Source organism: Somniosus microcephalus, chromosome 25 (assembly GCF_052327205.1).
Source record: "Somniosus microcephalus isolate GS21.2 chromosome 25, FLI_Smic_1.0, whole genome shotgun sequence".
In the NCBI taxonomy this organism is placed as follows: domain Eukaryota; kingdom Metazoa; phylum Chordata; class Chondrichthyes; order Squaliformes; family Somniosidae; genus Somniosus; species Somniosus microcephalus.
In genome coordinates this window covers 19463049-19485880 of record NC_141011.1, presented here as the reverse complement: position 1 = coordinate 19485880, position 22832 = coordinate 19463049, and the positions used below count along the sequence as shown (strand labels likewise).

Below are 22832 nucleotides of genomic sequence, written 5' to 3'. Positions count from 1 at the left end.
TCCCTGTCAATCTGGGCGTAGTTACGCTCGGCTGAGGTTAGTGATCGTGACGCGAAGGCTATTGCCCTCTCTGAGCCGTCCGAGAGTTTGTGCGACAGCACCGCTCCAATGCCGTAGGGTGACGCATCACATGCCAACCGAATTGGTAATGCTGGGTTGTAATGGGCCAATACCTCTTTCGATGTGATTAGTGTTTTGCTCTTCTGGAAAGCTCATCTACATTCGTCACTCCACTTCCATGGCACCCAGTTTGCAGTAAGGTGTTCAGTGGGTATAGTATTGTAGACAAATTTGGCAAGAACTTATGGTAGTAGTTTACCAGCCCGAGGAACGACCTCAGTTGTGACACATTTTCCGGTGCTGGAGCCTTGACTACTGCCTCAATCTTCTCTGGGGACTTATGTAACCCCTCTTTATCGATAACGTGGCCACAATACGAGATCTGTTTTCTAAAAAACTCGCATTTGGGACGGTTAGCTCGGAGCCCATATTCCTGCAATCTAGTGAGCACCTGCTCCAGGTTGGCATGGTGATCACTGTCATTTTCGCCCGTGACCAGGATGTCGTCCAAATAACACTGGGTCCCTGGGATCCCTTGCAGGACTTGTTCCATTGCCCTCTGCCAAATAGCCAGAGCTGATGCTACCCCGAATACCAGCCGGTTGTATTGGTAGAGACCATTATGGGTGTTGATTGTGAGGTATTTTTTTGATGCTTCTTCTACCTCCATTTGCAGATACGCCTGGGCCAGATCAATCTTAGTGAAGCGTTTCCCTCCAGATAGTGAGGCGAAAATATCTTCAATCCGCAGAAGTGGATATTGTACGGTGTGAAGGACCGGGTTCACTGTTACCTTAAAGTCCCCACAGATGCGAACCTTCCTTGGTTCCCCAGGCGTGCTGCTCAATGACTTTTTCATCACAGGGATGATGGGTGTAGCCCACTCGCTCCAGTCTACCTTGGACAGTACACCTGAACGTTCCAGACTCTCCAGCTCTGCTTCGACGGCTGGGCGGATCGCATAATGTACTGGTCTGGCCTGAAAAAATTTTGGGCTTGCGTTTTCTTCAATTTTAATCGTCGCTGTCATGCCTTTTAGTGTTCCGAGTCCTTGCTGGAACACTTCTTTCGCGTCAGTTAGGATCTTTGACAGTCGTCCAGGTGTGACGTCGTCATCCTTTTTGTCGGCCACAGTCAGTGCCTGTATGGAATGCCAATCCAGTTGTATTTTCTGGATCCATTCACGTCCCAGTAATGGTGGTCCTCCATCTTGCAATACATACAGGTCTAGTTTTGGTGTTTCCTTACTGTTATATATAACGGTCACCCTTATTTTTCCTTTGGGGTAGACTTTTTGCCCCGTGTACGTCTTCAAAATAATTTTTGTGTCTCTCAAGGGTATGTGTGAGAATAGCCGCTCGTTGTCCCGTCGGTTTATGACTGTTAGGGCTGATCCTGTGTCCAATTCCATCTTTACCTGGACTCCTGCTATCTTGAGAGTGACCCAAATGGTTCGGTGATCCTCCATTGTGATCACATTATGTAGTTTCAGACAACTCAGTTCCCTGCTTTTGGAGTCGTTATCACTCTTTTGTTCGTCTGAACTATTCTCCGTCATCTTATGTACCTTCTTGTACTTTCCTTTGGTAGGTTTCTTATTGCTGGTTTTCTTTCCTGACCTGCAGACTCGTGCTATGTGTCCTACTTTTCCACACTGTCTGCACACTTTGTCTTTGAACCAGCAATCATTCTGGTCGTGTGTTGTTCTGCCGCAGCGATAGCACTTCTCTGTTCCATATGACATTTCGTTTGTGCCATATTCTTGCGGTCTCTGTTGTATCTCTGCAGCGCCCCGTGCTGCTGCTTCATATGATACCGCAATGCTGAAAGCCTTTTTCCAGCGTAAGGTCCTTTTCAGATAAAAGCCGTTTCTGGGTTCCTTCACTTTGAAGCCCACACACAAACTTGTCCCTTAAGGTACCTGCCAGTCCCGCTCCAAACTGGCAGTGTTTCGATAGTTTGCGCAGTTCTGTTAAATAATCAGCATTGCTTTCATCCTTATGCTGGTTCCGTTTGTGAAACTTGAATCTTTCTGCTATCAGCAGCGGTGTGGGGTTTAAATGTTCCTTTAGTATCGTTACTATATCTTCAAAACTCTTTTCCATTGGCTTCATTGGGGTTTAGATTTTGTAATAAACCATACGTCTTTGCACCCATTAAATTTAACAATACCGACGCTTTCTTGTCATCTGACACCTCATTTGCCTTGCAGTACACCTCTATTCGTTCGACATATGTAGTCCAATCTTCGACTTCATTGTCAAATGCGGTGATACTGCCACTCTTCGGCATTTTGGGTGTGGTTTAAAATGGCGTCTCCCAATGGCTTAAAATGGCGTCTCCCGCGCTTTCCTTCCTCCCCCGCTGCTACCAATGCCGCTCCCGGCGGTTCTCGTGGCAATGGCGGCGCCCTGTAGGTTTCACGCGATTCTCCTGCGCTTTTGCCAACGCTGCTCTCGGCGGTCCTCATGGCAATGGCGGCGCCTCGCGGGTTGCTGCGCGTCTCTCTCTCCCTCTCTCCGATGCTGCTCGGCCCCTGAACACCGGCTGCGCCCTGTGCGCTCTGCCCCCTCTCTCTCTCCCCCGTCGATGCTGCTCGGCCCTTTGCTGTGCCGCTCGGTCGGGCTCTAGCCTGCCGCTGTCCGGGAAGGGTCTGCGCAGTACCTGTTGCCAGCCCTTTTCGCTGGACCACCTCGACTGGAAAGCCAAGCCTGGCTCTCGACAGCCTCCCCCGCAATTCTCGAGTCTCTGCTGGATGACTGGGCGGTTGCCCGTGGTCGACGCCCGAGTCTCTGGCCTTGACCTCCAATCCACTGATCTCCAGGAACGAATCCCCGGGAGGTGATGCAGAGTTGCAGGTAGGTTCGAACCTGCCTCGTCGCCAATGTTACGTCCGTGTGTAAGAAGACACAAACTGCGGAGAACGGTACAATAGGTGTTTACTCAACGTGGCTCAGACTGCAACTGATCTGTAGAGATTACTACTCAGGGCTTTATACAGGTGTGGTCACTGCCGGTACTACAGTATACATGAGCTGTAAAAGATAGTTCCCCACTTAAAGGTATATACATTACACAAACCAAATCCTGCACTCACCTGCGCGCACAAAATCACAGTAGATATGATGAGAAACACCTTAGGCCCATCTAGTTACCCGTCCACTAAGAACCTACATTGCCTATAGCACAGCATCCAACCGTTTCTTAAATAATTGCAGGGTTTTTACCTCCACCACGCTACCTGGAAGTCAATTTCACGTGCTGGTTACTATTTGTTTGAAGATCTTCCTGACATTAATCCTAAATTAGCCTTTGGCTTTGAATCTCTGCCCCCTTTGTCACAGGCACAGTATAATTTAATGTCCCAGATTTAGCTAGTTCATAGCATTTATTATCTTTCATACCTTTTTAAAGCCCACTCTTAGTCAACCCTTTGAGACTTAAATGCACAATTTTCTCCAAATGTTTCCTAATAATCCTCCTGTGTTAATGATCAGTCTCGTGGCTCTGCTCTGCACCACAGCCTGAATGTCTCCCTTGGATCTGGACACAATACTCAAGGTGTGGTTTGATCGGAGTAGCGTGGTTTAAGTGCTGCCTCTGACTTGTATCCTACGAGAACACGCTTACCATGTATTTTGTATTTGAGGGCACAGTCCCTCAGGAGAGGATAGGATTGGGCTTGGATGTGATTCATTCACATTCAAATAGCCCACCAACATTTATTATCCAAGCTCACACATGAAGAATGACCATTTGGATGAGGTGCTACAGGGAAACGAGAGATTAATGTACACTGCAAAAGGTGAACCCTATGATTGATTGACAAGTTTCAATGTAAAGAGCATTACTTGCAGGAAATTTTATGTCACCTCATTTCTTAGATCAAGTGCAATTACAATCTAAGATGAGGCGATTTAAAGATACCAAGCAAAAATAAATTAAAGAGGCCTCAGTGTGGTTATTGGAGAGGGACAGCAGAATGGGTTACTGCCATTTTGCAATTCAGTAGCACATTTCAACAATGCGGGAAACTGAAAATGGCCTGTCACAAAGGTATCCCCCTCAAAAAATGTGGGTGGGGGAGGAGGTAGAAAATATAAATATATATATGGGAAGGGGTTGTACCAGTAGATTTAGCTCAAATTAAAACATTTACAACCAAGAATCCACTTTGTCATTTCAATATTTGCTTTGATCTTCTGTTTGTTAAATATTGTTGAGGTGCACAGATGTTGCTATCAGCTCCAGTCGGTATTTCATTCATCTCAAAACAACTGTTTGCTTGTTAACAAATGTCTTTGAATCTGGCTAAATATTTGATGCTGATGAAGCCTGTAACTATTGAAATGATTGAACATATCCTGTCATGGTACAATCGCTCTCTTTCAGTTATTCTTGTTCTCTCTTTTTTATGTCAATGTAGTTGTCATGCAGGAAGGATGTTTAAAGCAGATGTTGGGCCAAGATTCAGTCAGGCTGGTTTTGAACTCTGTTCTTGGAGATGAGTATTCCTAATGGGCTTCCACTGGGTTGTCAGGCAGATTACTCATCTGTGAGGTAATCAATCTTGCACACAGGCCTAATGGAAAACAGAGTTGATGGGAGTTAATATAGAGCATTAGATACTCGTCACATAAGCATCAATGTGAACAGGCACGAGAAATCTGGGGGATCGCCGTGCTTACACAAAGGTTTTGTAAATTGAATGAAAAATTAAAATGGATACTCCAAAATTCTAGAACCCATCAGTAATCTGAACTTGATTTCCCCATTTATCTTGATAGAAAAAATATAGCAAGAGACAGGGGACAGACATTGTGAAGAAACAGTAAGGATTTCTGTGATGCAATGCTTCTTCAACTGTGTGCACACACGAGAGTCAGTCTTAATAAATCATTCACAAGTCAAGTCATGAGATTGTAGAACAAGCATTCGAACCATGTGAACTCCAGATCTTGACTGAACCCAGAGGTGACAAGTGGCACATGTAGAGATGAAACATTGTTAGTTTATTTTGCACGCCTCCTATTGGCTAGTTAAAGATGGGCATAGGCAGATCTCTGGGAGCAAGTCACCTGCCTGCCTTTTTATTTGGGACTCGTAAGGCACAAGATGGTCCAAGGGGAGACGTTGAATAATTTTGCTTCCCAACCATAGTGTTGTGACTGACAGCAGCTGATTTGATTGGAGGCGCTGTAGATTAAACGAGATGCTATTGAAACCCCAAAGCCCCACCCAAAAAGGTGCTTTTCACTGTTGTCTCTGAAGGAAGTAATAATCCCCCCTTGTAGCAAATAGAATTTATTACCAGAGAGGCTGCCATCTTTTGTGACCATGGTTAGGCCGAGATGCTCAGTCCACCTATAGTCTATTCAATATAATTTCTTGCTCATTGGCCTGTACAGACCTTCCCTAACAATTAGGTAATCTTCTCTGTTTTCTCCCTTGGGCACCAGCAACCCTTTAGTACTTCATCTAAATGCTTATGTTAAGCTTTCTAAAATAACTTTTTTTTTTAAAGTTTAGATATTTTAGGTTTCTGTGTCTCAGACTTTCACTTGCCCAGGTATCTAGGTAAATTCATAACATGCCCAGGAACAGAGAACCCTCCTCACATAAACGCTAGATCTCGATCGAGCAGAGAGTGATGGCTACCAGCTTTATCCCATGATCCGTCTCGTCTTTGGGAGGCAGCAGAAAAACAATCACACTAGACTTTAATTTAGGGCTTAACTGCCAAATATTTATTAAACAGTAAACAAACAAGTGGACAACAACAATAATACAATATATGTTTACTATAGTAATAGTCTGCAACTACTGTGCTAAGCTGATAAAAAAAATCCCAACACAAGAAAATTATGAGTTTTTTTTTACGGCTACAGAAGTTATCTAGCCTGACTATATCTCTTCAAAGCAACTCACTGGTCTGAACAAAATGGGTTGATAAAACCATCAAATAAGTGACCAGGTCCAAGCAGATTTATCAAATGCCTGCCAAACTCAAAAAGAACACAGCAAATACCTATGCAATAAACCGGAACATTTCATCACCTCCTCAAAGCCTGAGAAATAATGCTTGCCAAGGCTGTGGTGCGTAAGAGTTCCTGGCGCAACACATTGCCCCACTGGCTCTGCCACAGGGATTGGTTGAGGCCCGGATTGTTGCTTCTTATAAGGGGAAGTTTGATGAATATTCAAAGTAGAGGCAGAGATAAGGTTATGAGCAGCAGATCAGTGAGATTAGTTTTGGCTTGCTCAAGCAAAGAGCCTGCACAGACACAATGTCCTCTGTTATAACCCTTTATGGTTTCTGTTTTTAAAATATAATTTTATAATGTACAACCATTTCTTTAAGGCCATTCCCCTTAAAGCCACAGGGATGTGCTGACTAATCGGTTAATTGCACTCTGCTTGTGCGCTACAATTAGCGGATTGAATCTGTGCTGCTGTTCACTGATTGTTGTGCACCATGGAATAATGTCACATACAGATTAGAATGGGAGAATTGTTCTTTGTAGCCCAGGTTCTAAGACAGCAGGTGGCTCACTTCAAAAGGAAAGCTGGCAACGTTTAGGATCCAAATTTATATATTTTTACATTAATGATCCCGAGCATGTTGAAATAGTTAGGTAGCCCTTGTGCCACGTCTGTATTTGTGTGTATTTTGTTTCCCTGACATTAAGTTTAACATTGGTGCTTACCATCTCAGTAAAAAGGGACAAAGTTTAGAAATAATGTACTCATTTTATGATTCTAAGTGACTGTGTTAGAATTGTGTTTCCACCATCTACAAGGCACAAGTAAGGAGTGTGATGGAATACTCCCCACTTGTGTTGTTGGAGCTGCACTCATCCAGGCAAGAAGCTCGACACCATCCAGGACAAAGCAACCCGTTTGATTGGCACCCCATCCACCACCTTAAACATTCACTCCCTCCACCACTGGCGTACCGTGGCTGCAGTGTGTACCATCTACAAGGTGCACTGCAGCAACTCACCAAGGCTTCTTCGGCAGCACCTCCCAAACCCGCGACCTCTACCACCTAGAAGGACAAGGGCAGCAGGCGCATGGGAACACCACCACCTCCAAGGTCCCCTCCAAGTCACACACCATCCTGACTTGGAAGTATATCGCCGATCCTTCATCGTCGCTGGGTCAAAATCCTGGAACTCCCTCCCTAACAGCACCGTGGGAGTACCTTCACCACACGGACTGCAGCGGTTCAAGAAGGCGGCTCACCAACACCTTCTCAAGGGCAACTAGGGATGGGCAATAAATGCTTGGCTTGCCAGCGACGCCCACATCCCATAATCGAATAAAAACATTTTGTAAAAAAATCGTGCTTTAGTATTGTCGACTCATTCTTTCAGCTTGCTCCCTTCTGAAGATGGCCTATTGGTGCTGTATTTAAGGTGAAATTTGATCATGCAGAGAGGTGCACCAAGGGCTGGATCAAGTGCAGCCTGGGCAACTTGCAATACATCTTAGAATACCCCAACCGCAACAACAAAAATCAGGTGCGTGTATGAAGTAGCACACACATGCATTTCATCGTACTGGACTCTGAGCAAGATTCCAGATTCAGTCAAATGAATATCCAGAATGAAGAGGAGAGAATATTTAACATTATTTCACACTTACAAGTGCAACAGAAATGGGTGCATTTCATCCTATTTTTCCTGAGCTGGAATGGAGCAAAGGTCCATCAGGTGAAAGAGTAATGTTCTGACAACTGCCACCGAGTTACTGACTGGGTCTAAACCTTCCGTGTGATGGCTATGGAGTAGGAAAACACAATCCCTTGAACTAGAAGGCTGTAAATCTAAGAGGAGCCAATTTATTAGAATGATGAATAACCAAAAGTTTATTACAATTGAAATATAATTTACAATTATGCTGATATGAATACATTAATATATTACTGTATTTGAAGAATTTTCTCCCAGTAACACAGCTGGCATTGATAAACAGAACTATAAACAAAGGTCAGCATATTGTTTTATCATATAAAATTAGGTCTGCCAAGTACACTTAACAGGCCCTGCCCAATTATAAATCATCATACATTGTATAAAACAGTACAAAGACAATAGATTCCTACCAAAACAAGATTGGCTTATAAATTCATCCAATCACACTTGCGTGGGCTGGCAAATGTAGAAATATTTAAACATTAGTAACTCATCCAGTCAATTTTTGTAGCTAGATAAACACTGCAAGTATGATAAAACATTCTCTTGTGAAATCCAATTTTTATTTATTCTTTTGAAACAGACTGTAATGTCAGTTCTACACTTTATCCAATTAAACTCAGTTTTGGAAGTTTAAAAGATAAAAAGGTTTCAGGAGGTGTAGAACCTTTAATCGCAAAACAAGTAAAACTTATCACAATCACGGTCACATATACGGGTTTGCACTGAAATTTCATAATGGAAGGTGAAATTTGTATTATAGGGACAGTAGTATTCAATGTATTGCAGATTTATACCACGCACGTCAGTGTAACCTGGAGAGAAAATTTATCTTGTTATATAAAAATAAATTCTTCCCCAAATTTTTATAATTTACACATTTGCTGGGTCTCTACAAATGGTTTAAACTTAAAAAAAAAAATCACTATTAGTGAAAGAAATTATTCTCTTCCCCCCAGAATAAATGCTTGCCTTCAATATAAACTTAGCTGGAGCTCCTGCAATAAAAGTTGTAACTTAAGTTTTTTTTAATCCATAGAAAGAAGCACAGGTTCTGAAAATCCATGTCAAAATGAGCACTTTCACAGTGGGAGTGATCCTTGCATTGATGTACAGGTACCAGTAAATTCAGTAACAGGTACTGGACAGGCATCCAAAGCAGACCATTACTGCAACTTGTCTGATCAACACTAAATTTTTGAACTATTCCCAAATTAATAACCGCTACCCAGATTAGACATTTTACTTGAAGCTGCACCATGTGACATTAAAAAACACCTTGTCTACTGCTACAAAACTGCTGGTAACTCAGAATTTTTTGAATGAAAGGAAATATATTGTATCTAAATTATAGTATTATTCAGATTTTTATTTCATCCAATGGCATGCTTTCTTGTCTAGATAATATAAGTTTCTATAAATTGAATGAAACTGAACAAATTGGGCTGCTAAGGCCAGCCACTGCTACCATTGCATATTCAGCTGACGCAATAAAGGAATCAAAACCAGCATTTGGCTTCTACTAGGTCCACCCTATACAGTCATGCTCCACTGAACGGATAATTGATCGCATATGACTGACAGATGTGCACCTGACAGCAGCAAGGCCAAATATTAAACATTGAACAGCAAGTTCATCCATCTATTACCTTAGTGCAGAGAAGATAGCAACACCCCATAAAACATGCACCATGTCCCAGCAAGAGATTAATGCACCTAGATAAAGGTGTTAAAAGCTCCCCTCTGGTAATGCTCAAGTCATTACCTAGTGTGGCACTGAGCGAGAGAGACCAGGAAGAACCTCAGTCTGTGAGGTTAGCTAATCTAAGCCAGGGCAGCCATGGGGCTGTGACAAGTGGCCTCAGTGCCTCCCTGGGATTGTGGGAGGGGAAGATAAAGGGAAGCACTTCAAATTGCTATCCAATGATCCCTGCTAGAAAGTGCACATGGATGTTGGAGGAGGACAAGATCAGGCTCAGTTGCATAGCTCTTCAGAGTCAAAAAGCCACTTTCTGTCTAGTGTAGAGTATCACAGGATTTCTGGCATTCATGCCATTGTACCCTGGCATACATGACAGGCTTAAGAGAAATAGAGGGGTGGGGTGAAGTGTGGGGAAAAAAATACATATGCTGCAAAAACTTTGCTATTCTTTAAATGATAGCATCCACAGGGTAACCCAGAAGAGCAGCCTAAACAGTCCTGGTAGAGAGTTTTAAAGATAAAAATGAAGAAACTATTCTTCATTTTCTGGTTAAACTTGATGTTATCTATTCCCAATAAATAATCTAGCTTTATCTTGGGCCAAGAGCCTAGCTTGAAAAAAATAAATTACCCAATAAGAACCAAATGTGGATTAAACTCACTTTATGGAATATCTTGTGTAATTTGTTTTATCCATTAGCAACGCTGGACCTGAACAGACTACACAAATGGTATTAGGCAGACCAGGTTCACTGAAGAAATTAAGCTTCGAATCTATAAAAAGCTATGTCAATGCAATCGCTGTTGTCACTAGGATTTTACTGTAATTGGGAAGAGTGATTTTATGCCCACTTGAACTGTGAAAAAAACTCTGCAGTACATTTATAGATTTAATGCTTCCAAGTTTGGGATGCATCTTGAGAGATCCCTTTGAGCTGGGATGAAGTACTAGTTTACAGGTTCATGACTAGTTGGGAGCAATTGGAGGTGATGACCCAACAGTGTTACACATTCAAAGCTGATTGGGTTAATTAGACATTTTGCTGGAGAATATTGTTAATAAAATGCTAGTTATGCTTAGGGCAGCACTGCACGTGGTACAAAACAGAAGACAGGTACAATCTCAAAAGCTCTTAAATAGGCACTGGTGCTAGAAAGGCTAGTTTTTATTGTGGGTTCCGGCTGGGGTTGGGATTCCCAAGAAGGATCAATGCCAAAAAAAAGGTTCCGATGGACTTGGATCAAGGCCATCAGTCCTATAACCCATCCTATAAATAAATACAAGTTAGAAATTAAATTCCAATCTTTTGTAGGTGAATTTCAGTTCCGCAACATCTGAATATTTATTTGGATCAAACAGATCATTAATCCTCCAATTAATGTGGGTCTGCAAATCTATTATTTTCACTTGGAGTTGGAATTGCTGGAATAAAAGATTGTCCTGGCAGTGTGATTTGAAAACCAGCCCAAATTTGACTTTATGTAAACAGCTACTCTAGCAGAAAACATCTGTAAAATTTGGTACAGATCCATAAGTTGTTATTGAATAAGAGTACATCAGCAAGGAATGGGATAGAAAAGGAAAGAAACCAAAAATTTAAGAGGGTTTCTCCATCTTTCCATCCCTCTGCTTTCTTTTTAATGTTTGTTTTGGTTAATAGGTTTCTTGATTTAAAAGGATCATGTATAAGAATGCACTTTCCTTTGAGAGCGCTGATGTCAGTTATTAATTCATTTGTCTGTAATAAATTGAGCTTACTGTTAATAGCAGTTAACTGTAGTTCTTTGCACAATTCAGCAATATCACTAGTTAGATTTTTTAAAAAAAGCACTTTCCTCTCGTAACAGGAAAGGACTTTCAAGAATTTAATTTGTTATGTACCAAACAGCATCACAGAAACAAAAAAAAATCTGTAAACAAAATGTAGGGAAACTGGAGTTCTAAAATTGGGTCTTCAATAGGGTAACCTGTTCATAGGTTGAGGTGCTGATGCCTTTTTATTCCTGCACTCTAGTCACTGCACTTTTATGCAGCAAAATGATCTTAAACATGCACATTTTCTGCATTTCAACTGTTCATCTACATCAATAAATTTAACACAGCACTTAAAGACAGAACAAAAAGAGGAAAAGAAAACACATCTTAGGGGCAGGTCCAACAGTTAATTATTTAAAACGACAGAAATCAAATCCTAATCACTAATCATCAACTTCCTAACATAACGGGAAATAGATATCTCCAATTTAAAATTATTTCTTCATAAACTGACATCCTGACATTTAAGAGACCATGTACCGGAAGGTAAGGGAGTACTCCCTTTACTTGATAATAGCATTTCCATTCTCTCCATGAAAGTCTGCCATCTTGAACACACATCATTATCCAGGACTGGAAAAGATGCCCAATTGTAGAAGTTCTCATGGAGCCACTCACTGACACTCCCACAAGGCAAGATAAAGCCCTGAAGTTGGTCTCCAAATGGAATTTGACTTACAGTTGTCCTAAACCAGCAGCCCCAACTATGCTGATATCCTGCAAAATACAGGAAACTCTCGATTTACCGGCACCCAAACAACCGGAAATCTCGGTTAACCGGCAAAATTCAAGAGTAGGTTCAGTTAAGTTTTTCTTCATATTAGTGGCTGTTCCTGGATCTGTGGCTGTGTAATCGGGGGTTTCTGCACTTGTTGCTAAGCAACAGGGACGCTTGGTCTGTGGCCGGGGTTCCTGCAGCTGTTGCTAAGCAACAGGGAAGCCTGGATTTGTTGCTGTGTACGGAGCTCTCCTACCTTTTAAACTATAACTCTCTGTAATCCGGACTTTTTGATAAACCGGCACCGCGCCGGTCCAGTCAGTGCCGGATAAAAAAGAGTTTCCTGTATGAGGCTTTTTAACATTGCTGGAGTTGTTTGTTTTTAAGGAGGGCTGAAGGGGAGAAAGTACTTACATTGCTGGAACTTTTCTCACATTTAAATTAAGACAACAGCATAATTCAGTACTTTTATTGTAAAAGCCAATATGCTTCATCCACTATTTAAACAAAGACAAAAAGAGTCCTGCCCCACCCCCCCCCATGACCCCAAGTACAGTAGTGCAAAAGAGGAGCACCTTATGGGAGCTCATTTGTCTACTGCACTGCTGTCCAATGGCTCACTATTTAAACAGCTAACTCTGGGGTGTGCAAAGGATGAATGAGCATCCATTTATTCCCTTTTGAAAAATCTAGCACCTAGTCATTTGAAGTCTTTCACAAAGTAAAATTAGAAAATATTAAATACTCCATCCCTCCAAAATAGAAGTTTTCCTTTCCAAGTCTGCAAGGCAGGCTAGCTACTTTGCTAATGTGTGCTTATCAATTTATGCATTACAGCGTTATATTTTAAATGCTTGATTTAATTTTAACAACTTCAAAATGGCCTTCAATCCTCATTAATCAGACACTGCAGCTTATAATAGAATAGAAAAATAATGATACTGAAATGCAATTACAAATCAAGAAGTTCAGAAACCTCAAGAGCAAAAAAATGTAACACTTCTGAAGTCATCCCAAATTGGAGTTAGATTACATCTTTGAAATTACTTCCTAGGACCAATTTTCTCAGTACATATAATTTGTTCATGTGCTGCAAATTCACATTTCTGAGCTGCCAGATACTAATTGTGTAATCAATGTCACTTACGCATGATGAGATGTACAAGAGGATCAAATGATTATGGCATCAACATTGCAGATTTAATAAGAAATAATGTCGCCTGTTATGAGAAATATCAAAAGTACGTTACAAGCTACACATGTTCTCCATTGCTAACCTTTTAATAGCTTAAAAGAAAGCTACGAGATGTGAAAATTGGATATCTGATTCAAATTTCTATTGTCCATGATTAAATAAAGTTTTTTTTTTAAATATACAGGAAACTTTTTTTTTTATCCGGCACGGACGGGACCGACGTGGTGCCGGTTCATCAAAAATTCCGGATAACCGAACGCTATAGTAAAAGATACGGAGCTGAGAGCTCCGTATAAAGCAACAAACCCTGTTGCTTAGCAACAGGTTCAGAACAATGGCCACAAGTTGCAAGCGTCTCTGTAGCTTAGCAACAGCTGCAGCCACACCCTTGCACAGCAACAGATGGAGGAAGGCAAGTAATAAAAGTTACCTGAACCTACTCCTGAATTTTGCCAGTTAACCGAGATTTCCGGTTATTTAGGTGCTGGTAAATCGAAAGTTTCCTGTAGTAGAAAAGGGAACCATACAAACGATAAGGTACAATGCCTTAAAAAAACCCGGTGAAGTCTGGAGTTCAAATGCACTTGTGACATATGTTACCAACATCTGGCACCACTATTTAAATATGGGTCACTGGACTGTGTACTTTTGCAAGTTATATAAAAAGAGCTCTGGAATTCCCTGCCTAAACCTCTCCACCTCACTACCTCGCTTTCCTCCTTTAAGACGGTCCTTAACACCTACCTCTTTGACCAAGCTTTTGGTCATCTGCCCTAACTTCTGCTGATGTATAGCTCGGTGTCAATTTTTTTCATCTTATAATACTCCTGTGCAGTGCCTTAGGATGTTTTACTACGTCAAAGGCGCTATATAAATACAAGTTGTTGTTGAGCAACATGAAGATTGTTTTCCTGGTGCCAACACCGTTGTTCGAATGTATTTGTTTAAAAAGCACACCACACATTTTTAATGCGTGCCTTCGCTAGGCAGTGGGAATAGGAGTAGTTAAAACAAATACTGAAAGTTTGCTAACTTTAACAGGAATAATGGCTTAATTAGAACACCGCACGGTTTTAACTCTTACAGCCTTCAAAATAAAATGGACACTGCAATTTAGGAGGAGTCTATGCTGTTCTTAGCTTGGCAAGCTTCCGGATGGTGCTAACAAAATGGCAAAAACATAGAACAATCCCAGCAAAAGATTCAGCTTTGCAGTCATCTGGGGAATTTTGGCATAATTCTGGCTCCGAAACCGTCGCTCGAGTGAAAACGCCAAAGGCACAGTTAAAAGCGGCAGTGCGAGGCTGATTGTATAACGAGTTGCTAATATACAAAATATTATGTAGGGTATAAATATTAGCATGTTATACACAATATAAGATAATGTTGGTCCAATGATAATGGCAAAGGTAACTATCCCAGCCTGCTTATCAGACGCCATGTCTCTGGTGTTGTTACTGTGCAAGATGGCTTCCGTATTGAGTGCTAAAGGAATTGCATACAATAGTGGTGAGATGGCCAAGTAACCGACTTGAACAGCATAGGCAAACATCACAGCCAATGGCCCAAAGGTGATCAGAATGATGACATCACCCAGAGCAAAGTATTTAAATCCAATACCTGTAGGACCAAAAAAAAAACAAGGCTTAGATTACATTTCATACATACACGCGCACGAACGTAAAACTTTTGGCACACAGCCACCAGATACAGGACACTCTCTTTTAACCAGCACCTAAATACAGGAAACTTTGTGATATCCGGCACCGACGGGACCGAGCTGTTGCCGTCCCATCAAAACTGCCGGACAAACCAGCGCTAATGTTAAAACATACGGAAGCTTTTGAGCTCCGTATCTAGCAACAAACCCTGTACAGCTTCTAAACAGTCAGCCGTAGCTTGCAAGCGTCTCTGTAGCTAAGCAACAGCTTTAGCTAGACCTTGCAGAGCCGGACTGGTGAAAAAAAAGCAATGAAAAGAAAAAAAACTTACTGAACCGACTCCTGAATTTTCCTGGTGGCTCCTGTATCCGGAAATCTCTCAACCGGCAAAATTCAGGAGTAGGTTCAGGTAAGTTTTACTATATATTAGTGGCCATGTAACCGGGGTTCCTGCACCTGTGGCCGTGTAACCAGGGTTCCTGCACCTGTGGCCATGCAACAGGGACTCCTGGATCTGTGGCCGTGTAACCAGGGTTCCTGCACCTGTGGCCGTGCAACAGGGACTCCTGGATCTGTGACCGTGTAACCGGGGTTCCTGCACCTGTGGCCGTGCAACAGGGACTCCTGGATCTGTGGCCGTGTAACCGGGACTCCTGCACCTGTGGCCGTGCAACAGGGACTCCTGGATCTGTGGCCGTGTAACCGGGACTCCTGCACCTATGGCCGTGCAACAGGGACTCCTGGATCTGTGGCCGTGTAACAGGGGTTCCTGCACCTGTGGCCGTGCAACAGGGACTCCTGGATCTGTGGCCGTGTAACCAGGGTTCCTGCACCTGTGGCCGTGCAACAGGGACTCCTGGATCTGTGGCCGTGTAACCAGGGTTCCTGCACCTGTGGCCGTGCAACAGGGACTCCTGGATCTGTGGCCGTGTAACCGGGGTTCCTGCACCTGTGGCCGTGCAACAGGGACTCCTGGATCTGTGGCCGTGTAACCGGGACTCCTGCACCTGTGGCCGTGTAACCGGGACTCCTGGATCTGTGACCGTGTAACCGGGACTCCTGCACCTGTGGCCGTGTAACCGGGGTTCCTGCACCTGTGGCCGTGCAACAGGGACTCCTGGATCTGTGACCGTGTAACCGGGACTCCTGCACCTGTGGCCGTGTAACCGGGACTCCTGCACAAATGCCGTATAACTGAGGCTCCTGCACCTGTGGCCGTGTAACCGGGACTCCTGCACAAATGCCGTATAACTGAGGCTCCTGCACCTGTGGCCGTGTACGGGGCTCTCGTACCTTGGTAAGTATACCTCTCTGTAATCCGGACTTTTTGATCAACCGACACCACGCCGGTCCCAGATAAAAAAGAGTTTCCTGTAGTATTTAAAAACAAACTGGATGGCCTCGGAGACCACTTAGCCGTTTGCCTCTCATTCAGTATGTTGGAGTTTGAGTAATTGAGTTCAAATGTTTTCTATGCATACTGACAAGACAGTAAGGACACCCACTAAATAAAGATAGAGGTAGATAGAGGATTTATCCATTAAAACTCCAAAAATATTGTAAAAACTTGCAAAGTATTCAATTCTGGGCAAAACTTATCGATATTCTACATTAACTGCTCAACAGTGCCTCTCTTAGAATGTTCAATGATGCACCAGTAGTTAAACTAAAAGCAACCAATAAACTAAGCCTCTCTTTTCCAGCCATTGGTTACTGATGCATGGCCATTATACCACACAAGTGTGCATAAAATAACATTTTACACACTCAGCGCTGTTGGAACATTTATGGCATCAGAGAAGGGACCCCCCCACTCCTAGCTTGCCAAAAAGATTAACTCCGCTTCTAAAGAAGGGGGAACATTTGTAGCAGAAGTGTTATTTGTTCAGACTCTTTCTTACTTGCAGATAGGAGCAGGCCAAGGGAGTACAACGTTAAAAGGATGAATTGAATGAGTCTACTAGTGTAAATAATGAAAACTCAGATTTTTAAACAATTTTGGGATTTAACTAGAGGTACACAATTTGCTTCCTCTGAATGTGCATGTAGAAATTGCATGTAGAAATTGCTGAGAGTTACATTAAAATAAAAGGTGTTTGTATTTGGCAGGCAACTCTGTCTGTAATATAAAGCAGTTGGTTGCTCTAAATAAAAAACAAATGTTACCTATTTGTTGCTCTGTACTGGGGTGAGAGTGGGAAGGAGGGTAGCTCTCCTTTGAGCAAATGACTGACTGACAAGAAAAGGGGCAGGGCTGCTGACGTCCTAAGACTACACCTGCCATAGCCAGCCAACAACCAAGTAACTCTCAGCTCCCACTGACAGCATATAGTAATGTCAATGGCACCTCTTCCCAGTATACCACAGATGCAGTAGCTGCTGCTACTGTTGTCTCCAACATGTCCAGAGTCCTAATGCTGCTCTCTCTCGCACCCAAGAGGTAAAAAAGAGAAAATGTACAAGAGCAGCATGTGTGTGTGAGAGTGAGAGAGAGAGAGACCGACCTGCGCAGCGCACGCACACAGAAACAGAGAGGAATAGAACTGAAGGAGGAGAGATATGCTGATGGGAAGGGAGATGGAGGAGGAAAGAAGGAAACTGAAGAAAAGACGACAACTGGGGTAAAATACAACTTTGATGGGGGAAAGGACAAAACAGACGTCAATGGAAAGGAAAATCAAGCTGGGTGTACAACAAACAGCAATTTTGCCCCGCTGTTGAAGTTGAATTAATTAAAAGTTAGTTTCAAAAGGAAACATTTAGAAATTACATATATAGGGCAACTAAACATTGGTTTAGTAATGGCAATAGCCGAAATATATGTTCTGATGCTTGCCAATTCAAAAAAATATTCTATTCAAGCATTTATCCAATTCTCTTTTGAAAGTTACGATCGAATCTGCTTCTACCACCCTTTCAGGCAGCGCGTTCCAGATCATCATAACTCGCTTGTGAAAAATGTTTCCTCATGTCACCTCTGGTTCTTTGCCAATCACCTTAAATCTGGGTCCTCTGGTTACTGACACTTCTGCCACTGAAAAGTTTCTCCTTATTTACTCTATCAAAACCATTCATGATTTTGAACACTTCTTCGAGCAGAGGTTAAGAGTATATTTGGTAGGAGAACAACCCCAGCTTCTCCAGTCTTTCCACATAACTGAAGTCCCTGATACCATTCTATTAAATCTCTTCTGCACCCTTTGTGATGCCCAGAAATGAACACAATACTCCAGCTGAGGCCTAACCAATGTTTTATAAAGGTTTAACTTATCTTCCATGCTTTTGTACTCTATTAATAAAGCCAAGGATCCAATATGCTTTATTAAACAGCCTTCTCAACTTGTCCTGCCACCATCAGAGATTTGTCTATTCCCACATCCACCTTAATATTGTACCATTTAGCTCATATTGCCGCTCCTCATTCTTCCTACCAAAATACATCACTTCACACTTCTCGGTGTTCAATTGAATCCATGTGTCTGTCCATTTCACCAGTCTGTCTATGTCCTCCTGAAGTCTGTCACTATCCTACTCATTGTTTATTACATTTCCAAGTCTCGTATCAGCTGCAAGCATTGAAATTATCCCCTTTATACCCAAAAGTCCAGGTCATTAATATATGACAAAGAGCTGTGGTCCTAATAGCTCCCATTCTTTGCCCTTTACACTGTTACTATCCCAGACTATATTAGGATAACTGAAGTCCCTCATTATCACTACTCTGTAGTTCTTGCATCTTTCTGTAATTTGCCTGTAAATTTGCTCCACTATCTCCTTTCCATTATCTGGTGGCCTATAGCACGGGTTCTCAACCAGGGGTCCGCAAGAAGGTTTCAAGGGGTCCGCCAAAAATAAGTCTTAGATGATAGCAGGCAGAGCAGTGCTGTGCCCTGCCATTAATCCAGGGATTCCCAGTGGCGGGTCAGTTTGCCTCGTGATCAGCAGCGTGAGCCGAAACAGGATCGTTCCGGGCCCTGGTTACAGGGGTCACACTCTGTTACTGAGTGAACTCTGCTCTACTCAGGACACGGCTCTGACATAATACAGGGGATGGTCCGGGATACAAGTAAAACATAAAATGTTTCATTGTATAACTCTCTCTTTTATACAGAAAAAATGCTGGTGTTCAGTTCTAATATTTTATATCAAACAGGGAGTGACTTTAAAGTGTAACAGTAATGGTTTATAACTCAGCAGAGAGAGGGACCAAGCTCCACAGGGCAGAGATTGGAGCCGTCTGTCCGTTTAATGTTTACTCATCAGCCCTATTTTACCATGTGTGATCCTGTTCCAGGCTCCACAATCATTTAGGTTCAGTTTCACAGGAGGTCGTTTAGTTTATTAAACCAGGACCGGCAGGGACACGGAGGACAGATTACTGTCAGCATTAGCTCCCAGGGAATGAACTGAACTGGGTGGTGATACAGGGGATGGTCCGGAATATAAACCCCAAGGCAATGTACTGAACCAGGACATAATACAGGGGACGGTCCAGGATACAAGTAAAACAAAAATATATATATGTGTTTAATTGTATAACTAATTTTTAGACAGAAAAGAATACTTGTGTTGTGTCACAGGGGGTCCGTGGAATTTTTAGAACACAGGAGAGGGACCTCAGAAGCAAAAAGGTTGCGAACCCCTGGGCTTTAGTACAGGTAGACTATCCTTTATCCGAAAACCTCGGGACCAGCCGTGTTTCGGTTTTCGGAAAATTTCGGATTTCAGAAGGTATTTTATAAGACTGGGAAATTTATTTGTCGGGGGTGGGGGTCGGCGGGGGTCGAGGTCGTGCGCACGGCTTACGCTGAACGAAAAAACCTTCGGTTTTTAGAGGGTTTCGGAAGTTCGGATAAAGGATAGTCTACCTGTATACACCCAGTAGTGCCATAGCTCCTCTACTGTTCCTTAATTCTAATCAAACAGATTCTATCTTGGACCCCTCAACTACATCATCCCTCTCCAGTGCTAGATCAGTTTTTTTGATCAATACTGCCACCCACACCTTTTTTTCCCCTACCATATCTTTCCTGAACAGTTCCCAATCCTCCCCTTCTGAGAGCCAGGTCTCTGTTATTGTCACTATATCATAGAAACATAGAAGATAGGAGCAGGAGTAGGCCATTCGGCCCTTCGAGCCTGCTCCGCCATTCAATGCGATCATGGCTGATCATCCAAATTCAGTACCCGGTCCCTGCTTTCTCCCCATATCCCTTGATCCCTTTAGCCTTAAGAAATATATCCAACTCCTTCTTGAATATATTTAATGAACTGGCCTCCACCGCCCTCTGTGGCAGAGAATTCCACAGGTTCACCACTCTCTGGGTGAAGAAATTCCTCCTCATTTCAGTCCTAACTGGCTTGCCCCTTATCCTTAGACTATGACCCCTGGTTCTGGACTCCCCGGCCATCAGAAACATCCTTCCTGCATCTAGTCTGTCCAGGCCTGACAGAATTTTATAGGTTTCGATGAGATCCCCTCTCAATCTTCTAAACTCCAGCGAGTACAAGCCCAATCGACCCAATCTCTCCTCATACGTCATTCCTGCCATCCCAGGTATCAGCCTGGTGAATCTTCGCTGCACTCCCTCCATGGCAAGAGCATCCTTCCTCAGATATCACAGTCCCACTTGACAACTTGTGTTTCAAAGTGTTAATTTACAAAGATGAATTCGTTGTTTCATGATCTTTAATTTATCTTGTAATTAATAAGCACCAAATACAGAACAGAACATGGCACTTCTCAGTCAAAACCATTTGCAATAATTTGCCACCTCGTAACTAAAAATATTTCAGGCACTCTGCAACTCACTTCCTCCCGTGGCAGAAGGTAAAGGAAAACAGAAGTGAAACTAGGGACGTTTCAAATACAAAATTAAAAATATGGAGGAAAGTGAGTGTTGGGCAATCCCAGCCTCTTGATGAAACAAACAAACAGGTTTCAGCTCTGATGTAAGGTCCCATTTGAAAACTCCCTCCCTCTCTGATACAGGTGCACGATCCCTTATCCGAAACCCTTGGGGCCAGTTGTGTTTCGGAATTCGGAATTTTTCGGATGTCAGAACGGATAATAATGCTTATAAATGGACAAGAGGCAGCCGTCGGCTTTACCCTACAACTACACCACTAGTGATGGGTGCAAACCTGGCTAGGTAACCAGGTTACTATAAAGAAATAGTTAACAGCAATGTTTCCTCAAAGTTGCACACGGCCACACAGTAATCTGCAAACTCCCATGCAAGCTGCTCAAGCTTTTACACTGGAAATACCAAGAGACGCTCCACGAAAAAACTTTCGGTTTTCAGAGCTTTTCGAATTTCGGAAGTACGGATAAGGGATAGTTGACCTGTACTGACTTGCCTGCTGTGCATTTTACTTTTTTGCTTCTGATTTCCAGCATTCATGTTTTTCAAAATCTCAAATAAATAAATGCAGACTCTGTAGCTTTAAGTTTGCTTCTTAGGATCCCTGTCATTAATAACACCCAGTCATCCTGCTCTCATACTATTATTTCTAAGAGTTGTCAAAAGAAAGACTTGCATTTATATAGCACCTTTCAAGACCACTGGACATCCCAAAGCGCTTTACAGCCAATGAAGTACTTTAAAAAAATGTAGTTACTGTTGTAATGTAGGAAATGCAGCAGCCAATTTGCACACAGCAAGCTCCCACAAACAGCAATGTGATAATGACCAGATCATCTGTTTTAGTGATGTTGGTTGAGGGATAGAGACACCGGTGACAGAGACTGTAGGTCCCGCATTGGACTCATCAGTCGCCTGAGAACTCATTTTTAATGTGGAAGCAAGTCATCCTCGGTTCCGAGGGACTGCCTAAGAAGAGAAGATTGGCCAGGACACCGGGGATAACTCCCCTGCTCTTCTTTAAAATAGTGCCATGGGATCTTTTACGTCTACCCGAGAGGACAGACGGGGCCTCGGTTTAACATCTCATCCAAAAGACGGCACCTACAACAGTGCAGCACTCCCTCTGCACTGTACTGGAGTGTCAGTCCAGATTTTTGTGCTCAAGTCCCTTGAGTGAGACATTAGAAGTGAGTCTGTAACAAAATGAATCAGTGCAGCTACAGTATATTAGAATAAAGATTGGCATTAAACTGAAGTAGACAATTCTACATGCTCCCTTCTTCACTCACCCCCAGTGTACAGAAAGGAGCTGGACAGGCCCCCGAAGAAGATGAGGGCCAGGTGCTCGAGTTTGAGCTTGCACAAGAAGTAGAGGGAAGAGGCGAAGAGGCAGCCCAGGGTGTAGAGGAAGGCCCCGAACCGCACCACGTCCTGCGGCTCCAGGATGCGGTCCACCAGGGTCCGGTCGTCGCTCTTCTTGTGGTCGATGCCCCGGCTGAAGTCGTAGTAGGTGTTGACCAGGTTGCCGGCGGCGTGCACGGCCAGCACGGCCAGGGCGGCCAGCAGCGAGATGCTCAGGTCCAGCTGGCCCAGGTGCTTGTAGGCCAGCGCCGTGCCCAGGGCCACGGGGGTGAGCGAGGCGCTGAAGCTCCAGGGCCGCAGCGCCAGCACGTACGCCGCGCACTTGTGCCTCAGGCTCCTGCCGAGAGGTGGTGGTGATGATGGCGGTGGCGGCACCGCATCCCTATCCACAGCGGGGCCCAGACCCGGGCTCCTCAACTCAGCGTCCACGTCGATCCGGTTCGCTCCGCCATTCTCTTTCATCCTCAGCAACCGATGGTTTCGCCTAGTAACGCACCACCATCGACCCGAAGGTCACAACCTCAGCTCCCGACCGCCACGCGCGTGCGAAGTAAGAGAAAAAATAACGGGGAGGGGCGGAAAGATGGAACTGCGTCTGCGCACGCGCAGCGCCACCGGACCGTCCTCGCTGCTGCGGGCATGCGCAGAGCCGCCAAAGTTTAACGGCGACCTCCGTGTCCGTGCGACGTCAACGGAATTTCCCCCCCCCGCCGCGCGCGCGCGCGCGCGCGCACACACATCCGCATGCGCAGTC

The 22832-nt window shown here is 43.6% G+C and overlaps 1 protein-coding gene across 1 annotated transcript; it reads right to left on the bottom strand.

Moving 5' to 3' along the window:
• Nucleotides 1-7883: 7883 nt before the first annotated feature.
• On the bottom strand, nt 7884-22745 carry ubiad1 (UbiA prenyltransferase domain containing 1). The gene is made up of 2 exons (XM_085966860.1): nt 22006-22745; nt 7884-14808 (listed from the first exon to the last, which is right to left on the bottom strand). Exons 1-2 carry the CDS (start codon nt 22538-22540, stop codon nt 14324-14326), a joined length of 1020 nt encoding a protein of 339 aa, XP_085822986.1. The 5' UTR covers nt 22541-22745; the 3' UTR covers nt 7884-14323.
• Nucleotides 22746-22832: the final 87 nt, after the last annotated feature.

Excerpts from the sequence above, each read along its gene's own strand:
- ubiad1 (XM_085966860.1), bottom strand. The coding sequence starts at position 22,540 with ATGAAAGAGAATGGCGGAGCGAACCGGATCGACGTGGACGCTGAGTTG. Across the intron at positions 14,809-22,005 it reads CTCCTTTCTGTACACTGGGG|GTATTGGATTTAAATACTTT; the intron begins GTGAGTGAAGAA and ends TTGGTCCTACAG.